The sequence below is a fragment of the Tachyglossus aculeatus genome, chromosome 20 (assembly GCF_015852505.1).
Source record: "Tachyglossus aculeatus isolate mTacAcu1 chromosome 20, mTacAcu1.pri, whole genome shotgun sequence".
In the NCBI taxonomy this organism is placed as follows: domain Eukaryota; kingdom Metazoa; phylum Chordata; class Mammalia; order Monotremata; family Tachyglossidae; genus Tachyglossus; species Tachyglossus aculeatus.
In genome coordinates, this window is record NC_052085.1 from 15,491,863 (window position 1) to 15,513,214 (window position 21,352).

The window sequence follows — 21,352 nt, forward strand, 5'->3', positions numbered from 1 at the left end:
GTCCTCTCCCCCAGCTTTTCCTGGCCCCAGAGGGTTTTCGCCTGCCTCACGGGACCACATAAATCCTGCTCCTGCAGTGGCATCAGCGGTGCTGCAGTGGCATCAGCGGTGCTGCTGTGCCTCCAGAGTTCTGAAGGGAGAGGTTGGGAATTAAGATTCTTTCAAAAATGGGAAAATTCCTTGAGACCCAGTTGGGAGAGGGAGGGAGGCTGGAGGAGGATTAATGGGGCCTTCCCAGAATTAATCTCTCCATGTGTGTCTCTGGCTCGTTCCACCCCAAATTTGTAGAGAAGCAGTGTGGTCTAGCGGGTGGGGCCTGGGCCTGAGAATCAGGACCTGGTTTCTAATCCTGGCTCCATCACTTGTCTGCTGCGTGACCTTGGGCAAGTCACTTAATGTCTCTGTTCCTCAGTAACCTCATCTGTAAAATGGGGGTGAAGACGGAGAGCTCCATTCATTCATTCAGTCGTATTTATTGAGTGCTTACTGTGTGCAGAGCACTGTACTGAGCGCTTGAGAAGTGCAAGTTGGCAGCATATAGAGACAGTCCCTACCCAACAACGGGATAAAGCAACCTAGCCTTTTTTTCAAATGAAAACATTCTAATTGGAATTCTCCTTATCATGGTAAACATCTTCTTGTAAATATATCAATCACCCAGTTCCAAATTATGCTCTTGGTTTCTTATTCTCAATGATTGCTTTATACATTTTAACTATTTCAGGGTGAAGGAATAGGAGGATACTTTTTTCAAAAAACAAAATAAAAGAAGCCACTGTTGACAGTACATCACCTGGCTTGCTTACTTAGAGTTAACTATAAAGGGAAATATTCTTTAAATGCCACTGTTACTGTGAAACAGGGACTGTGTCCGACCTGATTATCTTGTATCTAGCACTTAGTACAGGGCCTGGCACATAGTAAGCACTCAGCAAATACCATTAAAAAAAAGTTGGGCAGAGGTCCAGGAGGGTCAGTGGCTCTGGGTTAGCCACCTGATAACCAGTTCCACCATGTTTAGCTTGTTGGTCTTGAAGTCTCAGCGTAAAGCTGGCCTTTTGACCTCAACAGGGGACTCTATTATCATCATCATCATCATCGTCATCATCACCATCACCATCATCCTGCCTCTTTGCAGCTGAGTTTTCATGGACTTTGGAAGCCTAGACCTCCAATCCAGACATATTCTGTAGTGTCTTTGTGTTATGCATCACGTATTCCTGTTACTTTTGTGATCTTAGGACAGTTTGTACGGAGCAACCTTCCTCTCCCACCCCCCCATCCCCCTAGCTGAGTAAATCGTTGTTATTTTGTGTAATGGCAAACTTCTCGATCTCATTTTTTCCAGGTTCCTCCTAATAAGATCGACTACGAGTACAGTGAATTGATACTATACCAGAATCAAGTAATGCGAGAGGCAGATCTATTTCAGAAATCCCTAGAACATATAGAAACATATGAGAAACAGATCTGCGATAAACTTTTAGTAGAGGAAATTAAAGGTAAGAGGATTCGATTGTTCTTCTGGTTTTGGCAGTTGTGGCTGGAGAAACCTTCTGCCCTTGGATTTTTCCCTGCTGTTCGAACCAGGCAATTTTGGGATGGCAAACCAAAGAGTAGAAATTGACAGCAGATTAGTAATAGGGTGTGTTAAAAGCTTACAGTCAGCTTTGCTGTTATATGTGCTTTTTTGCGGGATGATGACACCCCTGTTATAGGAGAACAGGGTGTACTGAGCGCTAGGGTAGATCAGAACCAGTCAGTTCAGACATTGTCCCCTCCCACATGCGGTAGCACATGCTTATCCCCATTTTGCAGCTGGAGAAACAAAGGCCCAGAGAAGTAAGATGACTTGTCCACCATCACACAGCAGGTTAGCGGCTGAACTCAGATTGGAACCCCAGTTTCCTGTCTTCAAATCCTGAGTTCCACTACGTCAACGCTACCTTTTAGATTTGCACGCTCACCTGAAGGCTACCGTGTATGCTGCGTTCCTGTTTCTCTGATAATCCTTTGTGTTAAACCTGTCTTAGGTGATGCAGTGCTGTTATGGTTAAGAAACTGCAGAATAGAGATAAATATGTTGCCCATTTGGGTCATCGGTTGCCTCGGGTAACTACGGGGATAGTTTATTAACCTCCTCTTTTTGTCGCTCTGCTGATTGTATAGGAAGGGGTGAAAAGACAAGAGCAACTCCTGTAAATGGTCTTAATCTTGATGCCATTGCTGATTCCTGTTGTCGTGGAGGAGGTCAGGGTGACCCTGTGCTAGGTTGTCACCCAGGGACCACACACAGCAGGGCGGCCAGGATGTTCACCACTGCAGTTGGGAGAGCCCCAGCCTGGAGTCCTATCGCAGCTCCAGCTTTGGGCTGGTCACTAATACTAATAATTAGTAATACTACTACTGCTAGTAATAATTAGTAATAATAATAATAATTGTGGCATTTGTTAAGCGCTTACTCTGTGCCGGACTCTGTACCAAGCGCTGAGGTGGATACAGGCAAATCGGGTTGGACACAGTCCCTGTCCCATGTGGGGCTCACGGTCTCCATCGCCATGTTCCAGATGTGGTAACTGAGGCCCAGAGAAGTGAAGTGATTTGCCCAAGGTCACACAGAAGACGCGGTCTGCCGCAAGAAGAGGGTGGACAGGTCCAGAGCTGTGGAGGAGGCTCACGGCTCTGTCTGACCCTGCAGCCTCAGTTTCCTAGGACCACTAGCCCCTCCCACATGGAGTCGGTCTTCTCTGTGGCAGTAATAATAATAATAATGTTGGTATTTGTTAAGTGCTTACTATGTGCCAAGCGCTGTTCTAAGTGCTGGGTTAGATGCAAGGTCATCAGGTTGTCCCATGTGGGGCTCACAGTCTTAATCCCTATTTTACAGATGAGGTAACTGAGGCCCAGAGAAATTAAGTGACTTGCCCAAAATCGTAGAGCTGACAAGTTGGTGGAGCTGGGGTTAGAACCCATGACTTCTGACTCCCAAGCCCAGGCTCTTCCCATTAAGCTATGCTACTTCTCTAGGTGTAAAACTAGGTGTAAGACTGTCTTGGTAAAAGAAAATAAAATTTTTTTTTTAAAAAATATATATATATCTCTTAGGTTATTGTTTTTTCAATGAAAATTTATCAAATTTGGTTTTAGGGGAAATGCTGTTGAAGTTGGGACGGCTAAAAGAAGCTGGTGAAGTATTCAAAGAATTGATCGATCGGAACGTGGAAAATTGGTATTACTATGAAAGCTTGGAAAAAGCCCTGCAACCTAGTACGTATAAGTCATTTTTCATTTTCATCCAGCTAGCATTGGAAATGTAAGAAAAAAATGGACTCTAATGTTTAACATCCACTCAAGGTGATTTTAACAGCCATTTCTTTAATATCTTGTGCTTCTCGTTATTTTGGTTATCTGCACATACGTACAGGGGCTGGCCACCGTGGCTCTTGAGGCATATCTGGGGCTTCTTGAAGTTGAATGTGGCTCTTGAGTTTGTGCCTCCTGAGTTGTGGCTCTTTCCCCTAGGCCAGGCAAGATATGGACATAGAACTATTACACCAACTTGGCCATTTGCTTCATAAGCCTAGAGTCTCGATATTTCTCCTACCTAGCAATAAATTCCTAATAAAATACGATATTGTCATCATAGGGTTCTGAAACTAAATTTGATTATGTATGTTATAGTGTGACATCGTCACAAACACCCAGTCCTGTCCCAGCAGAAATGAGAGCCGGAAATGCCAAGTTTGAGAGGAGTATGTTCAGTTTAGTGGAAATAATAACATTTATTAAGTTCTGACTGTGAAAGAAGAGCGCGGATGAAAATGTAGTTCCCCATTTCAAAATGTTCCTGGTCTGAGTTTGCAGAAAATTGTGAATTCTTTTTTTGTTTTTGTTGTAGCTTTTTAAAAATTTGATCCAGGCTCTATTTGAGAAATGACGGTTACATGAATATTCAGAAATATTTTACCTAGCGAGCCATATGCTTTTAATTTTTAAGAAAACTGTGGTCCAAGTGGGAGAAAAGAAAATACAGGAAGTTATCAATGTTTAATTATGGAAACCTAGTTTCAAGTATGAGTACTGTATATGCAGGATAGACTTAGTACTGTTACTTTACTGCAGCTGTAGAATTAAGACTTATTACAGGACAGACTTTTATGGCAAAATTATTTACTATTTTTGATGTATAGCTAATGTTATATTTTCCATGTCAGGATCCTATATATTAAGTGTATTTTAAAACTAACCAAAGTACTGTACTTTATTTTTTAGGTGTCCTTAGGACTTTTTCTCCCCCATGGTAAGTTCTGGAGCTCCAACTTGTGACTTCAAAAAGGGTGTTAAATAATTTGGTTCTGACGTTTAATGTCAACAATAATTCACATTTATGTGATTGATACCCTAGATTTAGTAGGTTTTTTTTTTACATTAATCGCAGCTTGGTGACACCAGAAAGGTTTTTGCCATCCTATGAAGTGAAGGCAGAGCCATGTTCATATCTCATTTTAAATTTCAGTATGGAAATAAGGCTTCAAAAGATCTCCAAACCTTTTAACAGAATGTGAAAGTAGCATTTCATATTGAATAGCTCAGATTTAAAGTCCAACCACATTGGAGCTCCAAAACGTATTATTGGGGGAAGAAAGGAGTCTAAAAATCAAACTTTGCCCCTTAAAGTGAAGTGTACATAGAGTCCTGAAACAAACCAATATATTTACTATTGGGCGAACCCTGATGTTAGCATCAAGATATTCTTCTAGTCGATCAATCGGTTATATTTATTGAGCACTTACTGTGTGCAGAGCACTGTACAGGAGCGCTTGGGAGAGTACAATATAGCAATAGTTGACAGATAAGTTCCCAATGTACTTGTGCATTTGGTACATATAAATTATCCAAAAGGTTTTTTGTAAAAAAAAATTAGTGGCCCTTGATTTTCTTGAAGTATCTATTGTAAATGGATTTTTGATTTGTAAAATACTGTGTATATGAGGTATGGATTTTTCAGGTTTAAAACAATAATTAAGGAGGCCCTTTTTTCCCCCCTTATTTTTTTTTTGAGGGGGGGTTAAAATTTTTAGAAAAATTTACGGCTAGGATTAGATTTTGTTTAAGCATTTTTTTTAACTAAATGATTCTCTGGTCCAAGAATTCCCTGCAGTGGGAGGCAGGAAGGAGGATGGCACTAAACAAAGCTTCTTAGCTGAAGGGTGAGCGAAAGAGGAGAGGATAGTGGTTGTGGCAGTGAGCGAAGGAGGAATTGCTGGGAGGACTGACACGGCGGAGGTAACAGCGATGACGAGAGGGATAGCCAAACCGTGGGAGGCTGGGATCCCACAAAGATGTGGCAGACCCTTTATCTTTATCCCCGGGCCCTCAGCCGTGCTCCTTTTGATTTAGTCGTGGGGGTGAGTGGAGAGTTCAGTAAGAGAGAGAAATGAAGAGGGAAGGAGACCCAGGAGAAGGGCTAAGAAGGAAGGCGAGAGGCACTACAGGAAACAAGATGCAGACACGTTCCCTTGGTGGATTGATGGGGAGATGAGGTGGGAAAGGAGAGAGAGACTCTTTTCAGTTACAGTTGAATTGGATTGGGGTAGAAATCGGGTAAAACCTGAAAAATTCATCCGTTCTTTCTCTATACACAGTCATAAATCTGAGAAAACTATTTCTTGGTAATGATGGAATGAGCCCATCCCCTAAAGTGTCATAGGTCCTAGGTAATATGCAGTTTAAAATAGACCCTCTCTTTTAGGCTGTTATCTGTGTGTTGTTATTAGCTGTAAAAAGGTACATAAGATTTTAACCTAGCTTTGCAAATAAACAAATGTAGTGCATGTCTACCTAGGGCACTAAATCAAAAGTTCTCTGAAGGTTTGTCATGTCTGTAACTTGCCATTGATATAGTCATATATACATGTATGTGTGGTTTATAAAAGTGTTCTTTCAGTCGGTGGTATTTATTGAGTACTTACTGGGTGCAGAGCACTGTACTGAGTGCTTGGGAGAGGACAAAAACCCCAGAGTTGGTAGTCACGTTCCCTGCCCTCATAAAACTCAGTCCTTCAAAGAAGACTGACGTGAATATAAATAAATAAATTACGGATATGCATAAGTGCCGTGGAGCTGAGGGTGGGGTGAATATACCAAGTGCCCAAAGGATACAGATCCAATACCTAGGTGACGTAGAAGGGAGAGGGACTTGGAGAAAGAGGGCTGAATTGGGGAAAGCCTCTCAGAGGAGACGTTAACTAAATAATAAGGCTTCGAAGGTGGGGAAAGTGGTCCAGAATATATGGAGCGGGGAGAGAGTTCCAGGCCAGAGGGAGGAAGTGGGAAAGGGATGAGATCTGGGCACAGTGAGCCAGCTGGGCAGAGTGTACATTCTGGGATGTAGAAGGAGATCACTGAGGTGAGGTTGGAAGGGGCAAGGTGACTGAGTGCTTTAAAAGCCGCCGGTAAGAAGTTTCCATTTGATGCGGAGGTTGTTGAGTGGAAAGATGTGGACTGACGGCTTAAAGATCATATTGCCCTAGAGATTGGTTGCAGCATTATTCTGTGCTGGCCCCAAAATCAGCTCGAGGGGCAGTGCTTGTAAGCCCAAGAAGTACTGTTGATCAATTGTTTTTGAAAATATCATACTGCGTTAGCAATAAGTAACCATTTCAAAGCTTCCACGTTTCAAAACAAGCCATTCACGCCACAGTTTTAGGCTGACGAGGTTCATACAGTCGTTAATTCTAATTTGATTTAGACAGTTCTTAAAATTTCAACTAGCTTTTCGTTGCTCCGTATCTTATACGTGTTGTTTACTGCTAATAGGCACTTTAGAAGAGAGGCTTCAGATTTATGAAGAAGTTAGCAATCGACACCCCAGGGCAGTTTTGCCTAGAAGATTACCATTAAACTTTGTCCCAGGTAATATCCGCGCTGCTGTCTCGGGATGCTGTTTCCTTTTTGTTCCTCTGGTGTGTCATGGTAATTTTAAAATGGTAGCATTTGTTGCTTCTAAGTTAAGGTGACTTCATTACTTACAAAGGTAGCCACAGAATCTTGTGGGGACTTTTGATCATTTGAGAAAGTCAATATATGCACTGGAGTATTTTATTGATTTCATGCTCCAGTTCAACATCTCAGAAATTAGGGTCTATTTTTGTCCTTGTTAGTCCAATTTGTATTTCTGTAGTGAAACATGAATACAGTGCTTTAGTAGGTACATTTTTCTGTGTGCTGAAAGGAAGAATGTAACAGGGTTATTTTTGTGGGGGTTTCTTTTTGAAGAAAGTACAATACTGGAATTTTTTGCTGTTAATGGAAAGACATGAAAGGTGAGGGTTTTTTTGAGACAAGTATTCAAGATATATTGAAAAGCAGTGTGGCCTGATGGATAGAGCACAGCCTGGGAGTCAAAAGGACCTGGATTTCAGTCTTGGCTCCGCCACTTGTCTGCTTGTGGCCCTGGGCAAGTCATTTAACTTCTCTGTGCCTAGTTACCTCCCCTATAAAATGAGAATTAAGACTGAGGCCTCTGTGGTACATGTACCATGTCCAATCTAAATAGCCTGTATCTACTCCAGTGTGTAGTGCAGTGGCCTGGAACAAAGAAAGGGGCACAGATATCGTACATAACAAATACCATTAAAAATTAATGGATTCATCTTTTCTAAGTAGCCAACCTACTCTTGGAGAAAAAGTTAAAGGCTGCAAAAGTGTGCCCTTATTAAAGAAGGAACTACTGTCTAGAGGTGATTTTTTTTTTCCCCCCCAAAGACTGGCTTGTCATTTCATTTCCCCTTCTCTAGGTAGCTTAATGATGACACAACCCAACAATCAGTGGTATTTTAGTGCAGAGCGCTGTACTAAGTGCTTGGGAGAGTGTACAACAGAATTAGCAGACACGTTTGCTGCCCATGACAAGCTTAAAGTATAGAGGACCGAATCCTTAAACTATCAGTTGTTATAAATGTGTTTATACAGGGGAACTTCTATCAGGTTTCTTTTTGTTGTGCAGATCCCAGTTAGTTGCTGATCAACTGTGGATGCTTTTTTCCCCTCTGGCAACAGGAGGTTTTTTTGTTTTTGTTTTTATTTGGAGGGTTTCATTTTGTTCTGAGACCTTGTGAATCACAGACTAGAAAGTTTTCAACCTCAGGAGCAAAGGTGGAAGGCATTTGAAGAACATGACCTCTCAAAAAAATAAAGTAACTATGCTGTCATCTGAGTAGCCCTCCTCACTTTGAGGAGTAAAGAGGAGTAAATTCCAGTAAAGAGAATTTACTATTTAATATGGCAGACTTCTAAAGTCGTGGCTTTTCATGTTGGGGATGGTGGGGGCATATCTGTGCTTCTTCATTTTTGTTATGAAAGGAGAAAAGCCTGGAAATTCTCAAATTCCTTCTCAAAACTAGAAGGAAGCCCAGCTCTGCCATCGACCTAGTTCTTTTTTAAGAGAGTTGGTACTCGGAAGGCAAGAATCTTCCTGGGTTCCCTCCTATCCGTTTTGGCCTTTTCCAGAAAACCTCTCCTAGAAACTCTTAACATGGAGCAAATATCCAAAAAGGGATACATTCACACTCCTGGAGCCCATCCTTGATGAAGCGGTGAATTTTGGCAAGCACTCCATTGGGTATTTGGGCAATTACTCTCTATCGTGTCTGCTAATTCTTTTGTACCGTACTCTCCCAAGTGCTTAGTACAGTGCTCTGCACACAGCAAGTGCTCAAGCAGTACCATTGATTGATTGACTGAGGAAGGGAGAAAGTAGCGTTGTGGGCGTGGGACGATAACACCAAGTAGGGAGAAGGAAGCAGTTGTTCGACAGGAATATTGTCACCGATTGCCCTGAACTTGATGGGCAAAAGCATACAGGTAATTTAATTTTTCAGAGTTTAGTAATAATCGGGGCATTTTGTTGATGTATTTCTTGAGCTCTTACTGTGGGCAGAGCTCTGCACTAAGCGCTTGGGAGCGTACAGCATAACAACAAACGGACACACTCTCTGCCCACAGCTACCTTACAGTCTAGATACTGTATTTGTTGAGAACTTACTATGGGCCAAGCACTCTGCTAAGCGCTGGGGTAGTTACAGAATAATCAGGTTCCACCTGGAACTCACAGTCTACTAAGTAGGAGGGAGAACAGATACTTAATCCCCGTTTTTGCGGAGGAGAGAATTGAGGCCCAGAGAAGTTAAGTGATTTGCCCAAGGCCAAACAGCAGGCAAGGTAGCAGAGCTGAGATTAGAACCCAGGTTCTCCGACTCTTTGGCCAGTGCTCTTTCCACTAGGACACTGATCATTCAGTTTGGGGTGTATCCGGGCTTTTCGTTTTCTTCCTTCTGTCCGCCTTTCGGCTGTCATATCAGAAAAAAAGTCATTTTTATAAAAAGGTTAGTTTTTTTTATGGTATTTGGTAGGCACTTACTATGTGCCAGGAACTGTTCTAAGCACTGGGGAAGGTACAAGGTCATCACGTTGGACATAGTCCACAGGGTACATGGGGCTCACAGTCATAATCCCCATTTTACAGATGAGGTTACTGAGTCACAGAAGAACTTAAGTGACTTGCCCACGGTCACACGGCTGACAAATGTTGAAGCGAGGACTACTCCAGGGTCTGTGCTCTATCCACGTGGCCATACTGCTTCTCAAGAGTGCATCTCTACAAAAACGTGGTAGTGGAGGAGATTTGGGGATGATAAGGAAGTCACTTCTGGATCTCAGTCTCTCAGGTTCTGCTGAACTCCCGTATCTATTGATAAATGATAACTGAATTACCTTTCGGCACTTCAAAAAAGCCCGACATTGATTGAATCAAGTGATTTGAATAACTTGGGTCAGCCTTTCCAAAAACAGTCAACCAACCAAAAAATCAGGAAGGAGATGGCTAAAATACTTCTTGCTTAGTGAAAGTATGGTATTAATGAGAGGGAGGGTGGGGGAGAGAGAGGGAGGAGAGTGAAAGAGAATTAATACTGACCTATTATTCTCTTTTGGGATTGATACTTAAGGGATCCTGGGCATCTTTTCAAACCACAGGGTAATCTCCTGGCATGAGTTTACTCTATACCGTGGCTTTTTTGGTGATACCATTTGAAATGCTACATGGTGTTTGGACACGTTGCTTCCTTTAGAGTTCTAAAAAGCCTGAAAAACTGGAGGAAAAGCTGAGTGATCATTGCAGTGCCATCATTTTCAAAAGACAGGCTTTGGGTGTGAGTTAAAATTTAGTCAGTCCGTGCAGACCCTTCCATTTTTTATGAAAACAGTACTTTTTCAGGAGATGTTGTAATCATCTAAACAGATCGTCCCATTCATCTATTAAGTCATTCCTACAAACAGCTTTAAGTTTATCGTGGCACTCGTAAGACTTGGGGAGGATGCGTTATCCATCTTTTTGAGGTGAAGCTATACAGACCTCCTAAGCCATCTAAGGCAGATAAGAATCCCCTTCAAAGATCGCAGAAAAGGAAACTAGTTGCCTTCGAATAAACCGTTCCAGTAAAATCAACTCCAACTGTTAGGAAGTTCTTTTGTGTATTCACCTAAATTCCCCCTCATTGTACTTGTTTGCAGAAAAAGTCACCATCGTAATGAAATAATCCTTCATAAATTTGAAAAGCATGACGTACCTCAGATTTCTCTTTTCAGTGCTAAGGAATCCCATTTCCTTTGTCTTCAAGGGTTTATCATGGAAATCCCTCAATCATTTTTATTGCTTTCAAAGTTTTCTGTTTATCGCATCTCCTTTAAGTTGGGATGCCTACAATTGGACTCACTTATCAAAAGAAAGGCTCTAATTATGGTAGGAGAAATATCTCCTGGGAAGCAGAATGGCCTAGTGGCAAAAGACGGGCTTGGGAATCAAGAGGACGTGGGTTCTAATCCCAGCTCTGCCACTTGTCTGCTGTGTGACCTTGGGCAAGTCACTTCACTTTGTTTGCCTCAGTGGCCTCATCTGTAAAATGGGGATTAAGGCTATGAGCCCTATGTGGGACAGGGACTGTACCCAACCTGATTAGCTTGTATCTACCCTGACACTTAGAACAGTTCTTGGCACATACTAAGCACTTAACAAATGCCATCGTTATTATTACTATTATTATTTTTGTTAGAAGTAGGTGTTTCTGACCCACTAGGGTGTTTAAGAGATTTGTGAATTTGATTCTCCATTACTATAAATTAAAATATTTTCAAAGTACTAATCTTTGTACATATAAGGATATTTCCAATAGTTCTTTACAGTCACTTAAGTTTCCGTACAGCTTTGAACAGGTTATTTTCTTAGAAGCTGATCAGTTGACAATGTAGACCTTTTGAGAGATATTTCTAGGAGAGAAAACAGCACGAGAAAAGTCTTGATATTATGCTCACATTGAGGATATGCTCTAGTGCCCTCTGCCTTGAGAGACTAATATAAAGAATTTGACTTCTGAATTAATGCTCTAAGATTGGTTCCTCGACAGTAGAAATAAGTTGGAAAGGTAATCAACGTTTTTGTTAGCTGTTGAGATTCTTATTCTGCCACGCTTGTTCATAGCAACAAAAAGAATAAAAAATGCTGAAATTGTTTGGAGAACATTTTGCATTTTATAAATCCTTAACTTGGTGCTTAAATTCTAGGCACTAATTATAAAAATCGTTGAGATTACACCAATTTAAGCATAACCAAATCCACTTTTGTTTCTAGGTGAAAAATTTAGAGAACTAATGGATAGGTTCCTGAGGGTTAACTTCAGTAAAGGCTGCCCACCTTTGTTTACCACTTTGAAATCGTTGTATTACAATCCAGAAAAGGTAAAACTTGGCATTTATTCAGTTTTCATATAGTCTTTGTACTAATTTAATTTTTAACAAATAGATCGTTTGTAGAGATCATTTCCCTATAATATGTAAATCTGTAGTTTGATAGTTCCTTTTTTCCATAAGACAACTGTTCTTCTCATTTTTGTTCTAGAGAAGTATTACCTGCAATGTTGTATCTCAATGTCTTTAACACCAAAGGAAATGTCAAAATCTCTCATGTGGCATTTACTTTAGATAACCATTTTTTGAACATTCCCCCCCGCCGCCCCACCCACCTTTATAAGCTTTACTCCACTTTTTAGAAGGCCTTTAGTGTTGCCGTGTTTTTTTTTAACTTCTAGTGTCAATAGAAATTTTGATTTAAACCGTGATCGATTACACCCTATCTTACATTATATTTCAAACCTCTTTGAAACAGAAGTTTGTTTTGCTGTGCATGTCATTAGAATTTCTGCAGATGGGAGGGAGGGGACGTGATATTGAGACACAGATGCTCCCAGACTCTGTTCTCCTTTCACCCACGTTTCCTTCTCCTCCCACCCTAATACATTCCTTCTTTCTCTGTCATACTCTCCCTCCCAAATGGCTTGAGAGCTGAGGTGAGCAGACGAGCATTCATTCAGTCATTCCATCAAATTTCCTGAGGGCTTAACTGTGTACTAAGCACTTGGGAGAGTACAATATAACCACAGACAGACACATTCCTACCCACAGCGAGCTCACGGCAGCAGCTGTAGCAAAGAAAGTAAGATTCCCAAGAGCTGGAGGGAGGGATGAATGAGTTTTGGGTGAGGACCTTTGTCTTCCTGTGTATCCGGGATTGGATTCTTGTCTTTCTTTCTCTTTGGTTCTTTGGCTGGGGGTCTGAAGAGACCATCTGGGCCTCCTCGGGGACTGGAAATCTGCCCCTCTGCATTCGTGGGAGTTGTCATCCCAGGAGCTCATGGGGTAGGGCAGGGGTGGGCAACCACAACTGTGTGGAGCCACTGCCCATATGCAGTAGCATCCCGGCCTTTGTGCTATGGTTTCCCCGCCCCCTCGGCCCCAGACAACGGGGCTGTCCAGGCCTGCTCAGCTGAACCCATCCGTGGATCCCTTCTAGTGGTATTTGTTAAGCACTTACTATATACCAGGCACTGTACTAAGCGCTGGGCTAGTACAAGCGAATCAGGTCGGACACAGTCCCTGCCTCACATTGGGTTCACAGTCTTAATCCCCATTTTACAGGGGAGGGAACTGAGGCCCAGGAGAGGGAATTGACTCGCCAAAGATCACAGCAGAAAAGTGGCGGAGCTGGGATCCGAACTCAGGGCCTTCTGACCCTCAGGCCTGTGCTCGGTCCACTAGGAAATACTGCCTTTCCCGTTCCTCTTCTGGGTTTCCTGTTGTGCCTTAGTTGATTACCGCCAAGCAGGATTGTTGTTGTTGTTGTTGGAAATGAATGGATTCATTATGGAGCTGAGAGAGTTATTGGGTTTATTCCTTATTGGAAGGGTTGATGCTTTAATGAATTATAATACTGAGCAGTTGTTAAGCACTTTATGTGCCAAGCACTGTTCCAAGTGCTGAATAATGGTATTTGTTAAGCACTTACTATGTGGATGTAAGTCCCGATGCCCATTTTACAGATGAGGTAACTGAGGTCCAGGGAAGTGAAGTGACTTGCCCAAGGTCATACAGCAGACAAGCCGGGGATCTAGGATTAGAACCAATGATCTTCTGGATCTCAGGCCCCTGCTCTATACACTACACCACACTGCTTCACTAGATTTGGAAAGTTCATTCTCATTTACAGTCCACTTTGATAAATTTCGAGTAGTAGAAATTCGGCCGTCAAATTCTGGTTGTCTTAGTACATTCATTCATTCATTCAGTCGTATTTATTGAGAGCTTACTGTGTGCAGAGCACTGTATGAAGCGCTTGGGAGAGTGCAGATCGACATGAATGCCGCCTAATGAATGCATGTTTTATGTAGTACAGTTATTCATTCATTCATTCAGTTGTATTTATTGAGCGCTTTCTGTGTGCAGAGCACTGTACTAAGTGCTTGGGGAAGTTCAATTAGCCATATTCATGTTGAACTGGGACAAAGCAGGTCAAATTTTTACCCCTCAGCTCAAGCATCAGAGAAAGTTTAGTGATTCCTTTTTTTAAAAAAATTGACTTAAATAGTGGAAGGAGCCCGCGCTTGGAAGTCCAAGGATGTGGGTTCTAATTCCAGCTCTGCCACTTGGCTGCCTTGTGACCTCGGACAAATCGCTTCACTTCTCTGTACCTCAGTTCCCTCATCTGGTAAACGGAGACTGCGAGCCCCTCGTGGGACATCCTGATTACCTTGCATTTATCCCAGTGCTTAGAACAGGGCTTGGCACATAGTAAGCACTTAAGTACCATTATTACTGTTTTGATTACTAGCAAAGCATTAGACCTTTTAGGCGTTGTAGCATGATCATTTTCCCATAGGTCAAAGAGAATTTCCTCTTTGAAGAACAGGAAATCCTTCCTGAGCTTGCCTGAAACATGAAAAAATGTGTTGAACTCCTTTTTCCTTTGGAAGTTTGTGTGAAAGAGTAAATCTGATTGAGGTGAATTGAAATACAACCAAAGAGTTTCTAAAGTGCTGTAAAATGCATACAGCAACTCCAGGTTTTTATAAGACTTGGATAAAATATAACCACCGTTTCAGGAAGGAAAAAAAAACAGTTTTGGCTAAGCAGAACAAACAATATGGCAGATGGGATGCTATATTTAGAAAAGGAAATTTTTAGGCCTTGTTTTGTTTGTCAGGTCCTCGTTTATTTTTCATTAGGTTTTCAAAGTAGCAACATCTCCAAGGCCCAAGGCCTCTTGGAAGGAGCTAATGGGTCTGGGACCTGGGTTTTTGCTCCATCTCACTTCTGTATGCCGGGTGGCTTTGAGGAAGTTACTTAACCGCTTCCTCTCCCCATCTCTGAGTTTGTGAGCCCCATATGGGACAAGCACTTTTCCGATCTGATTCTCACGTAGCCATCCCAGTGCTCGGGACGGAGTAAAGTGCCTCGTAAATCTCATAATGCTAATAAATGGGCATTGTTGTTATTTTTACAAATCAGGTTGTGGCCAGAGAGCGAGGGTGAGCTAGACACCGGAGAGAAAGCCACGAGCAGCAAAGGGAGGAGGACAAAGATAGTAGCCATTTGGGAACCTTTTAGCCATCCGTTCTCTTCACCGCGTCTGACATAGGAAAGTTGGGTGGAGAGGAAAATAGCTTGATGAGGACTTGTTTACGATTCCATCTTGCTGCTCGTTATTGTGGCTGACCTGGTGGTAATGCTGACGGAGTAGCTCAAGGAGCTCGATGCAAGTTGGCAGTGGGTCTGATCTCTTAATCTTAAACACAGATGTTCAACACAGTTTGGCCCGAAAGTTGATGCAGTTGTCACCCCACCCCACCCCACCCGTCTCCTCAAGATGATGCTGGATTTCTTGATCTTCTTTCCTTCCTTCACTCCCCTCCCTTCCCTTCCCTCCCCTCCCTTCCTTCCCTTCCTCCCTTCCTCCCTTCCTTCCTTCCTTCCTTCCTTCCTTCCTTCCTTCCTTCCTCCCTTCCTCCCTTCCTCCCTCGCATTAATGGCCTGTGTGCAAAATCAGTGTGCTAAGCATTGGGGAAAAATGGGTCAGAATTAGACTTGATCCCTGACTCCCATTCATTCATTCAGTTGTATTTATTGAGCGCTTACTGTGTGCAAAGCACTGTACTAAGCGCTTGGGGGGGGACTCACAGGCTAAGAATAAGTCGGGGAAGTGCTGGCAACCAAAACAAAAAGGAAAGACAAAATAAGAACACAAAAGCAATCTGAAAGGCAGGGAAAATAATAAGCCCAACAATAACAGGTTGCTAATGTGGCTAGAGGAGGAGAGTTTTCAGGCTCCTCAGGTCTCCGAGTCCAACAGCTGCTACCACAAGCCTTCCTAAGGATGCTAAAATTGGGAGGAGGCCTCATGCTGCCCCAGCCCAAGGTACCTGGCTGGCCTGGAGCAAGGCCCCAGGAATAGGAAATGCCTGCAGCAAATATGCAACCCTTACTGCATTTGGAAAAGTTCACAAAGCCTGACTATATGTAATGTAGGAACACCGTCAGAAATTACAGCCAGTCACAGTTTGCACCTGGTGAAATGTGTTTTTCCTTAGATTTTAAGTTTCGTAACATGCAGTTGTTATTTCTTTCTGTGAAAATGAAAGAAGTGCTAAGCCTTTTTCTTTTGTTATTTCCCTACCCCAGTTGAAAAGTCCTGGGTGGCAGTTGGGGTTTTCTCCCCCCCGAGTAAAACATTTTGTATGGCCTCCTTAAAAGGTGACCGATTATCATTGAAATGGAATAAAATTAATTCAAACGCTTTGGCTTTAAAAGCAACATTTTTTTCTGTGTTGCTTGTTATGATGCAGGTTACTACCATCCAGGAACTTGTCACTAATTACGAAGCCTCCCTGAAAGCGTGCGACTTTTTCAGTCCACATGGTAAGTCTTATTTGGATGGGGTTCAACTTGATTTAGCTTGTATCTGACCCAGTGCTTAGGATAGTGCTCACCACACAGTAGGTGCTCAATAAATACCATTGATTAATTGACAGACTCCACCATTATTAGTAGTAATTATAGTAATTAGCAATTAATTCAGTCATATTGAGCGTTTATTGTGTGCAGAGCACTGTACTAAGCTTAGAGCAGTGCCCAGCGCTTAGAACAGTGATTTGCACATAGTAAGCACTTAATAAATGTCGTTATTATTATTACTCAGTGCTTGGCCTGTTGGAGTCCTGCAGCATTTCTCACCCACCTCCCAGATTCTCATTGCTGTAATAATCCCTGCTAATCAATCCATTGATTTAGCATTCATTCAATCATATCTATTGAGCACTTACTATGTGCGCTTAATTGTGTAACTCACTGGAGAGGGAGAGAGAGGGGGAAGCGGAGGAATTAAGCAGGAGAGCAAACACAAGAGCAGTAGGTGTGGCCACCACTCCGTCCCTGCCCAGGAAGAGCCTACTCCATTGTCGCTCCAGGAGAGCTCCTTTTTCCTGGAAATGGTGTTGGAGAAGAAGTGTCTCAAGGGAAAATAAGGGGATGCGTTGGTACGCTCTTCCCGCAGCTCCCCATTGCCCCCAAGTGCACTCGGGGATTGGAGCCGACGTCCGGATTGGGCTCCGAGATGCTGATCCCACCAGCCTGCCCTCAGGCCTGCTCTTCCTGGATAATAATAATTTTGGGATTACTACGTGCAAAGCACTGTCCTAAGCGCTAGATGTTTGGCAGCTCTCTCCGGTTGTGGGTCTTAAGGCCACAGCCAGATTCAGTTGTGATCTTGGGCAAGTCACTTCCCTTCTCTGGGCCTCAGTTCCCTCTTCTGTGAAATGTGAGCCTCCTGGGAGACAGGGATTGAATCTAACCTGATTACCTTGTATCTGCCACGGCACTTAGAACAGTGCTTGGCATGTAGTAAGCATGTAACAAATACCACTATTATCATTATATTATAATAATTACATATTATAATTAATAATAATAATACAGCACTCTACACACAGTAAGCGCTCAAATACCACTGATTGATTGACGCCTCAGGACTGAGGTTCATCTGCCATTTTTAACAGTAAATAATAATAATAGCTATTATTATTATTATTATGGTATTTGTTAAGTGCTTACTGTGTGCCAAGCACTGTTCTAAAAACACCGGAGTAGACGGAAGGTAATCAGGTTGTCCTACGAGGGGCTCACTGTCTTAGTCCCCATTTAACAGATGAGGTAACTGAGGCACAGAGAAGTTAAGTGACTTGCCCAGGGTCACTCAGCAGACAAGTGGCGGAACCGGAACCCAAGTCCTTTGGTTCCCAAGCCCGTGCTCTTGGCGTTTAATGTCTGTCTGTCCCTGTAGACTTTGAGCTCCTTATGGGCAGAGATCGCATCCACCAACTCTTGTATTTTCCCAAGTGCTTAGCACAGTGCTCTGGCACAGTAGGTACTCAATAAACATCAGTGATGGATTGAACTCCCCCCACCCTGCCCCCCAATCATCATTCGAGGATTTTAGGCGAGTTTCTTTCCCATAGGATTAGGCTTTTAATTTAACATTGTTTTTCCTAAATCAGGTCTGTATTTTAGAATCATTTGTGTCATAAAGTAGAAGGTCCAAATAAAAATAAAAATAAAAATCTAGCAGGGTAGAAAATAGTGTTTTTGCAAGGGATCAGTGCTCTGCATACAGTCAGCGATCAATAGATAGGAGGATCCAGACAGGGAAATTTTAGTAAGCAGTGTTGGAATTAAGGCTGCTAGGTTTTTAAGTGCAGCCATTCACTGCGTTAAGCACTTAGTACAGCGCTCAGCAAATAGGGTTGAATGAATTGCCTTAGCCTCTGACCTGAATGTATGCTTCATTACAGAAAACGGAGAGAAGGAGCCCCCAACGACGCTTCTTTGGGTTCGGCATTTCCTGGCCCAGCACTTTGACAAACTTGGCCAATGCTCACTGGCTTTGGATTACATTAACGCTGCAATTGCGAGCACGCCAACTTTAATAGAACTGTTCTATATAAAAGCAAAAATTTACAAGGTAAAATTGTGTTGCAGTCTCTTTTACAATGAGAAAGGAAGCACCACGATTTATTGCAAACCTGGGATTTCCTGGAGCTGGATAGTGTTCGATTTCAGTCGAGGTTTTCGTGTAATTCACCCAGATTCAGCTATCAGGCATTGTTGATTGTAATTAATCTGATAAATTGCGCCGTGATGATCGCATCCAAATCCGGGAGGTTTCATTTTAGAAACTTCACAGCTACGAAGGCAGCGATAAGATTTGAATGGTTCTTAAATTTTTTATAAACCAAAATCATTTTGACTTGAATGATACGAATCCTCGTAATACCTCTCTCTGTTACAGCACATAGGAAATCTCAAAGAAGCTGCCAAATGGATGGATGAAGCTCAGTCTTTGGATACAGCCGATCGATTCATCAACTCTAAATGTGCAAAATACATGCTACGGGCAAATATGGTGAAAGAGGCAGAAGAAATGTGTTCAAAGTTCACAAGGGTAATCGTTATCATAATTATGCCATTTATTAAGCACTAACTAGGTCCTAAACACTGCTGGGATAGATATTGGATCGGACCCAGCCCCTCTCCTACATTCTCACAATTTACCTCCCTCCCCCATTTTACTGATGAGGAAATTAAAGGCCCGAAAGGACTTTCCCAAGTTCATTCCGCAGTTCTTATTTCTTTTCACTCTAGACCACGCCTAAGGAGGTTAATAAATGATTTCATAAAATTAACTCCAGGGTAAAGATGGCGCATCAGATTCAATGCAGATTATCCGATTTCTTAAAAAAAAATCTTCTCAGAATGCAAGCCACCACAAGGACTTAAAGTAGCAAAATAAAAACAAATCATCTGACCCATAAATCTTTGAAATGTAATGTGCCATTAAATCCTGGCTTTATAACCTGACTCGTGATTTTTAATTTTTTGGGTTTTTTAGCAAGTTTTAACTTCAGCAAGTCTTACGAAGTGCTGTCTGCACCGGCTTTACACTCAGTCCTATGACACGGGCCTACGTTCCCTATAAACCCTAGGTTAAGGAAAAGCCGAAGTTTATAAATAGTGTGTGGGAAGACATTTACTTCGGAATTTAGGTATTCTCCCTACAGTATGATAGTTGCTTGCCTGCAGAGCCTTATGTTATGAAAACGTTATATTGCCAACCATCGTTAGAATCAGTCAACAATAATAAAAATGGTACTTAAGCCATTACTATGTGCTAAGCGCTGGGGTACATGTAAGGTAGGTTGGACACAGTCCCTGTCCCACATGGGGCTCAGTGTTAATCTCCATTTTACGGATGAGGTAACTGAGGCAGAGAGAAGTGAAGTGACTTGCCCAAGGTCACACGGTAGACAAGTGGCAGAGCTGGGATTAGAACCCAGGTCCTTCCGACTCCTAGGCCCGGGCGCTATCCGCTAGGCCACACTGCTTCCACAAGAGTGGTGAAAATGTTCAGTGAAGGCGATCTACGGCAGGAGATGAAAGAGCGCCAGTGGGGTCAGAGACATAAATTCAGCAGGTAGGCTGGTTACTTCATCATCATCATCATCAATCGTATTTATTGAGCGCTTACTGTGTGCAGAGCACTGTATTAAGCGCTTGGGAAGTACAAGTTGGCAACATATAGAGACAGTCCCTACCCAACAGTGGGCTCACAGTCTAAAAGGGGGAGACAGAGAACAAAATCAAACATACTACCAAAATAAAATAAATTCTTACAAATGCAACTGAAAAAATATTATCCCATGGAGAAAATTACTTCCAGAAAGTATCTTCCTAGACTTGGGAGTGCAATTGCAAATGCTGGAATTGCATTAAATGTGTCTACAAACTGTCGTCATTTTTTGCAGCAGTAGGGTGTTTTAGTTTCCAGTTTGTGAGTATCATGCTGGGAAACGAGTATTTGTGTGCTTTGCGTACGTGTTAAAGGATGCATTCCCAGTAAAATTATTTTGAGGTAGACGAGGTAACATACGAGAAAAAGAACCAAAGTAAGTTGTTCCTGGTAACTGTAGGAATTGTAGTAAGGATTATCTTATGACCACCCGAATGGAGTTCCAATAGATTCCTTGGCCCTTCCAGAGGCAGGGTCTTTTCCTGGAATTACATTTTGAGATTCTAGATTTGCCTTTAAGACTTAACTCCAAACTTACTTTTGGCTTTCATTTCTTCCCTCTTTCTTTGTCCAAAAATTCATGTCTTTTATCTTTTTTCTTTATATGAGCATCCTGTCTTGTCTCCATTGTGCATCGGAAATTAGTTTCGATAATCAAATCATTTAGCTTCTGATGAGTGAAAAAAAACAATTTTAAATTGTAGCATTAATTAAAACCCGTACAGCAGACAAGATCACTGCACATCCAGCTGCCCAAGCTGTATATTCCCTTTTATCCCCCCGCACATTTTGCTAGACTTTTCAACTTGCTACTCTGATGTCATATGGTATCTTGCTTGGACCAGTCGCTACTGTTACGAGATTCAGAAGTAATTTTAAAATGGGATTATTTTATAGCCATGGTTTATATTGAGGGAAATGATATGAAGCGACACACATTTCTTGGTCTTTAATTGTGTTCATTGAGCGCTTACTGTGTGCAAAGCACTATACTAATCGCTTGGGAGAATACCATACAACAACAAACACCTTCCCTTCCTTAGCAAGTGTTCACATAAAATACTAATCTGTGGAAATAAACCTTCCAATCTCGGCGTTGAGCTGCAGACCAGATTTGAAGACCAGGTGAATCATTTTGGTTTCAAAATAGTTTTGAATCTTCCCTTTTTCAGGAAGGCACGTCTGCCATGGAAAATCTAAACGAAATGCAGTGCATGTGGTTCCAGACGGAGTGTGCTTCTTCCTATCAGAGACTGGGGAAATTTGGAGACGCCTTAAAGAAGTGCCACGAAATGGAAAGGGTAAGCGCGTCCATTTCTTTCTCTCAGGCAGACGTAGAAATCAGTG

At 42.2% G+C, this 21,352-nt stretch overlaps 1 protein-coding gene across 2 annotated transcripts in view; it reads left to right on the forward strand.

Moving 5' to 3' along the window:
- Nucleotides 1-21,352, forward strand: part of NAA16 (N-alpha-acetyltransferase 16, NatA auxiliary subunit) — a 67,120-nt gene that overhangs the window by 34,228 nt on the left and 11,540 nt on the right. The window contains exons 6-13 of one of the 2 annotated variants that reach the window (XM_038761598.1): nt 1,349-1,502; nt 3,148-3,267; nt 6,820-6,915; nt 11,687-11,793; nt 16,230-16,302; nt 18,231-18,400; nt 18,728-18,880; nt 21,178-21,306. In XM_038761598.1, coding sequence (XP_038617526.1) covers nt 1,349-1,502; nt 3,148-3,267; nt 6,820-6,915; nt 11,687-11,793; nt 16,230-16,302; nt 18,231-18,400; nt 18,728-18,880; nt 21,178-21,306 — 1,002 coding nt within the window. Of the gene's footprint in view, nt 1-1,348; nt 1,503-3,147; nt 3,268-6,819; nt 6,916-11,686; nt 11,794-16,229; nt 16,303-18,230; nt 18,401-18,727; nt 18,881-21,177; nt 21,307-21,352 lie in introns of those variants that run through there. The other variant, XM_038761599.1, reaches the window with a different exon arrangement.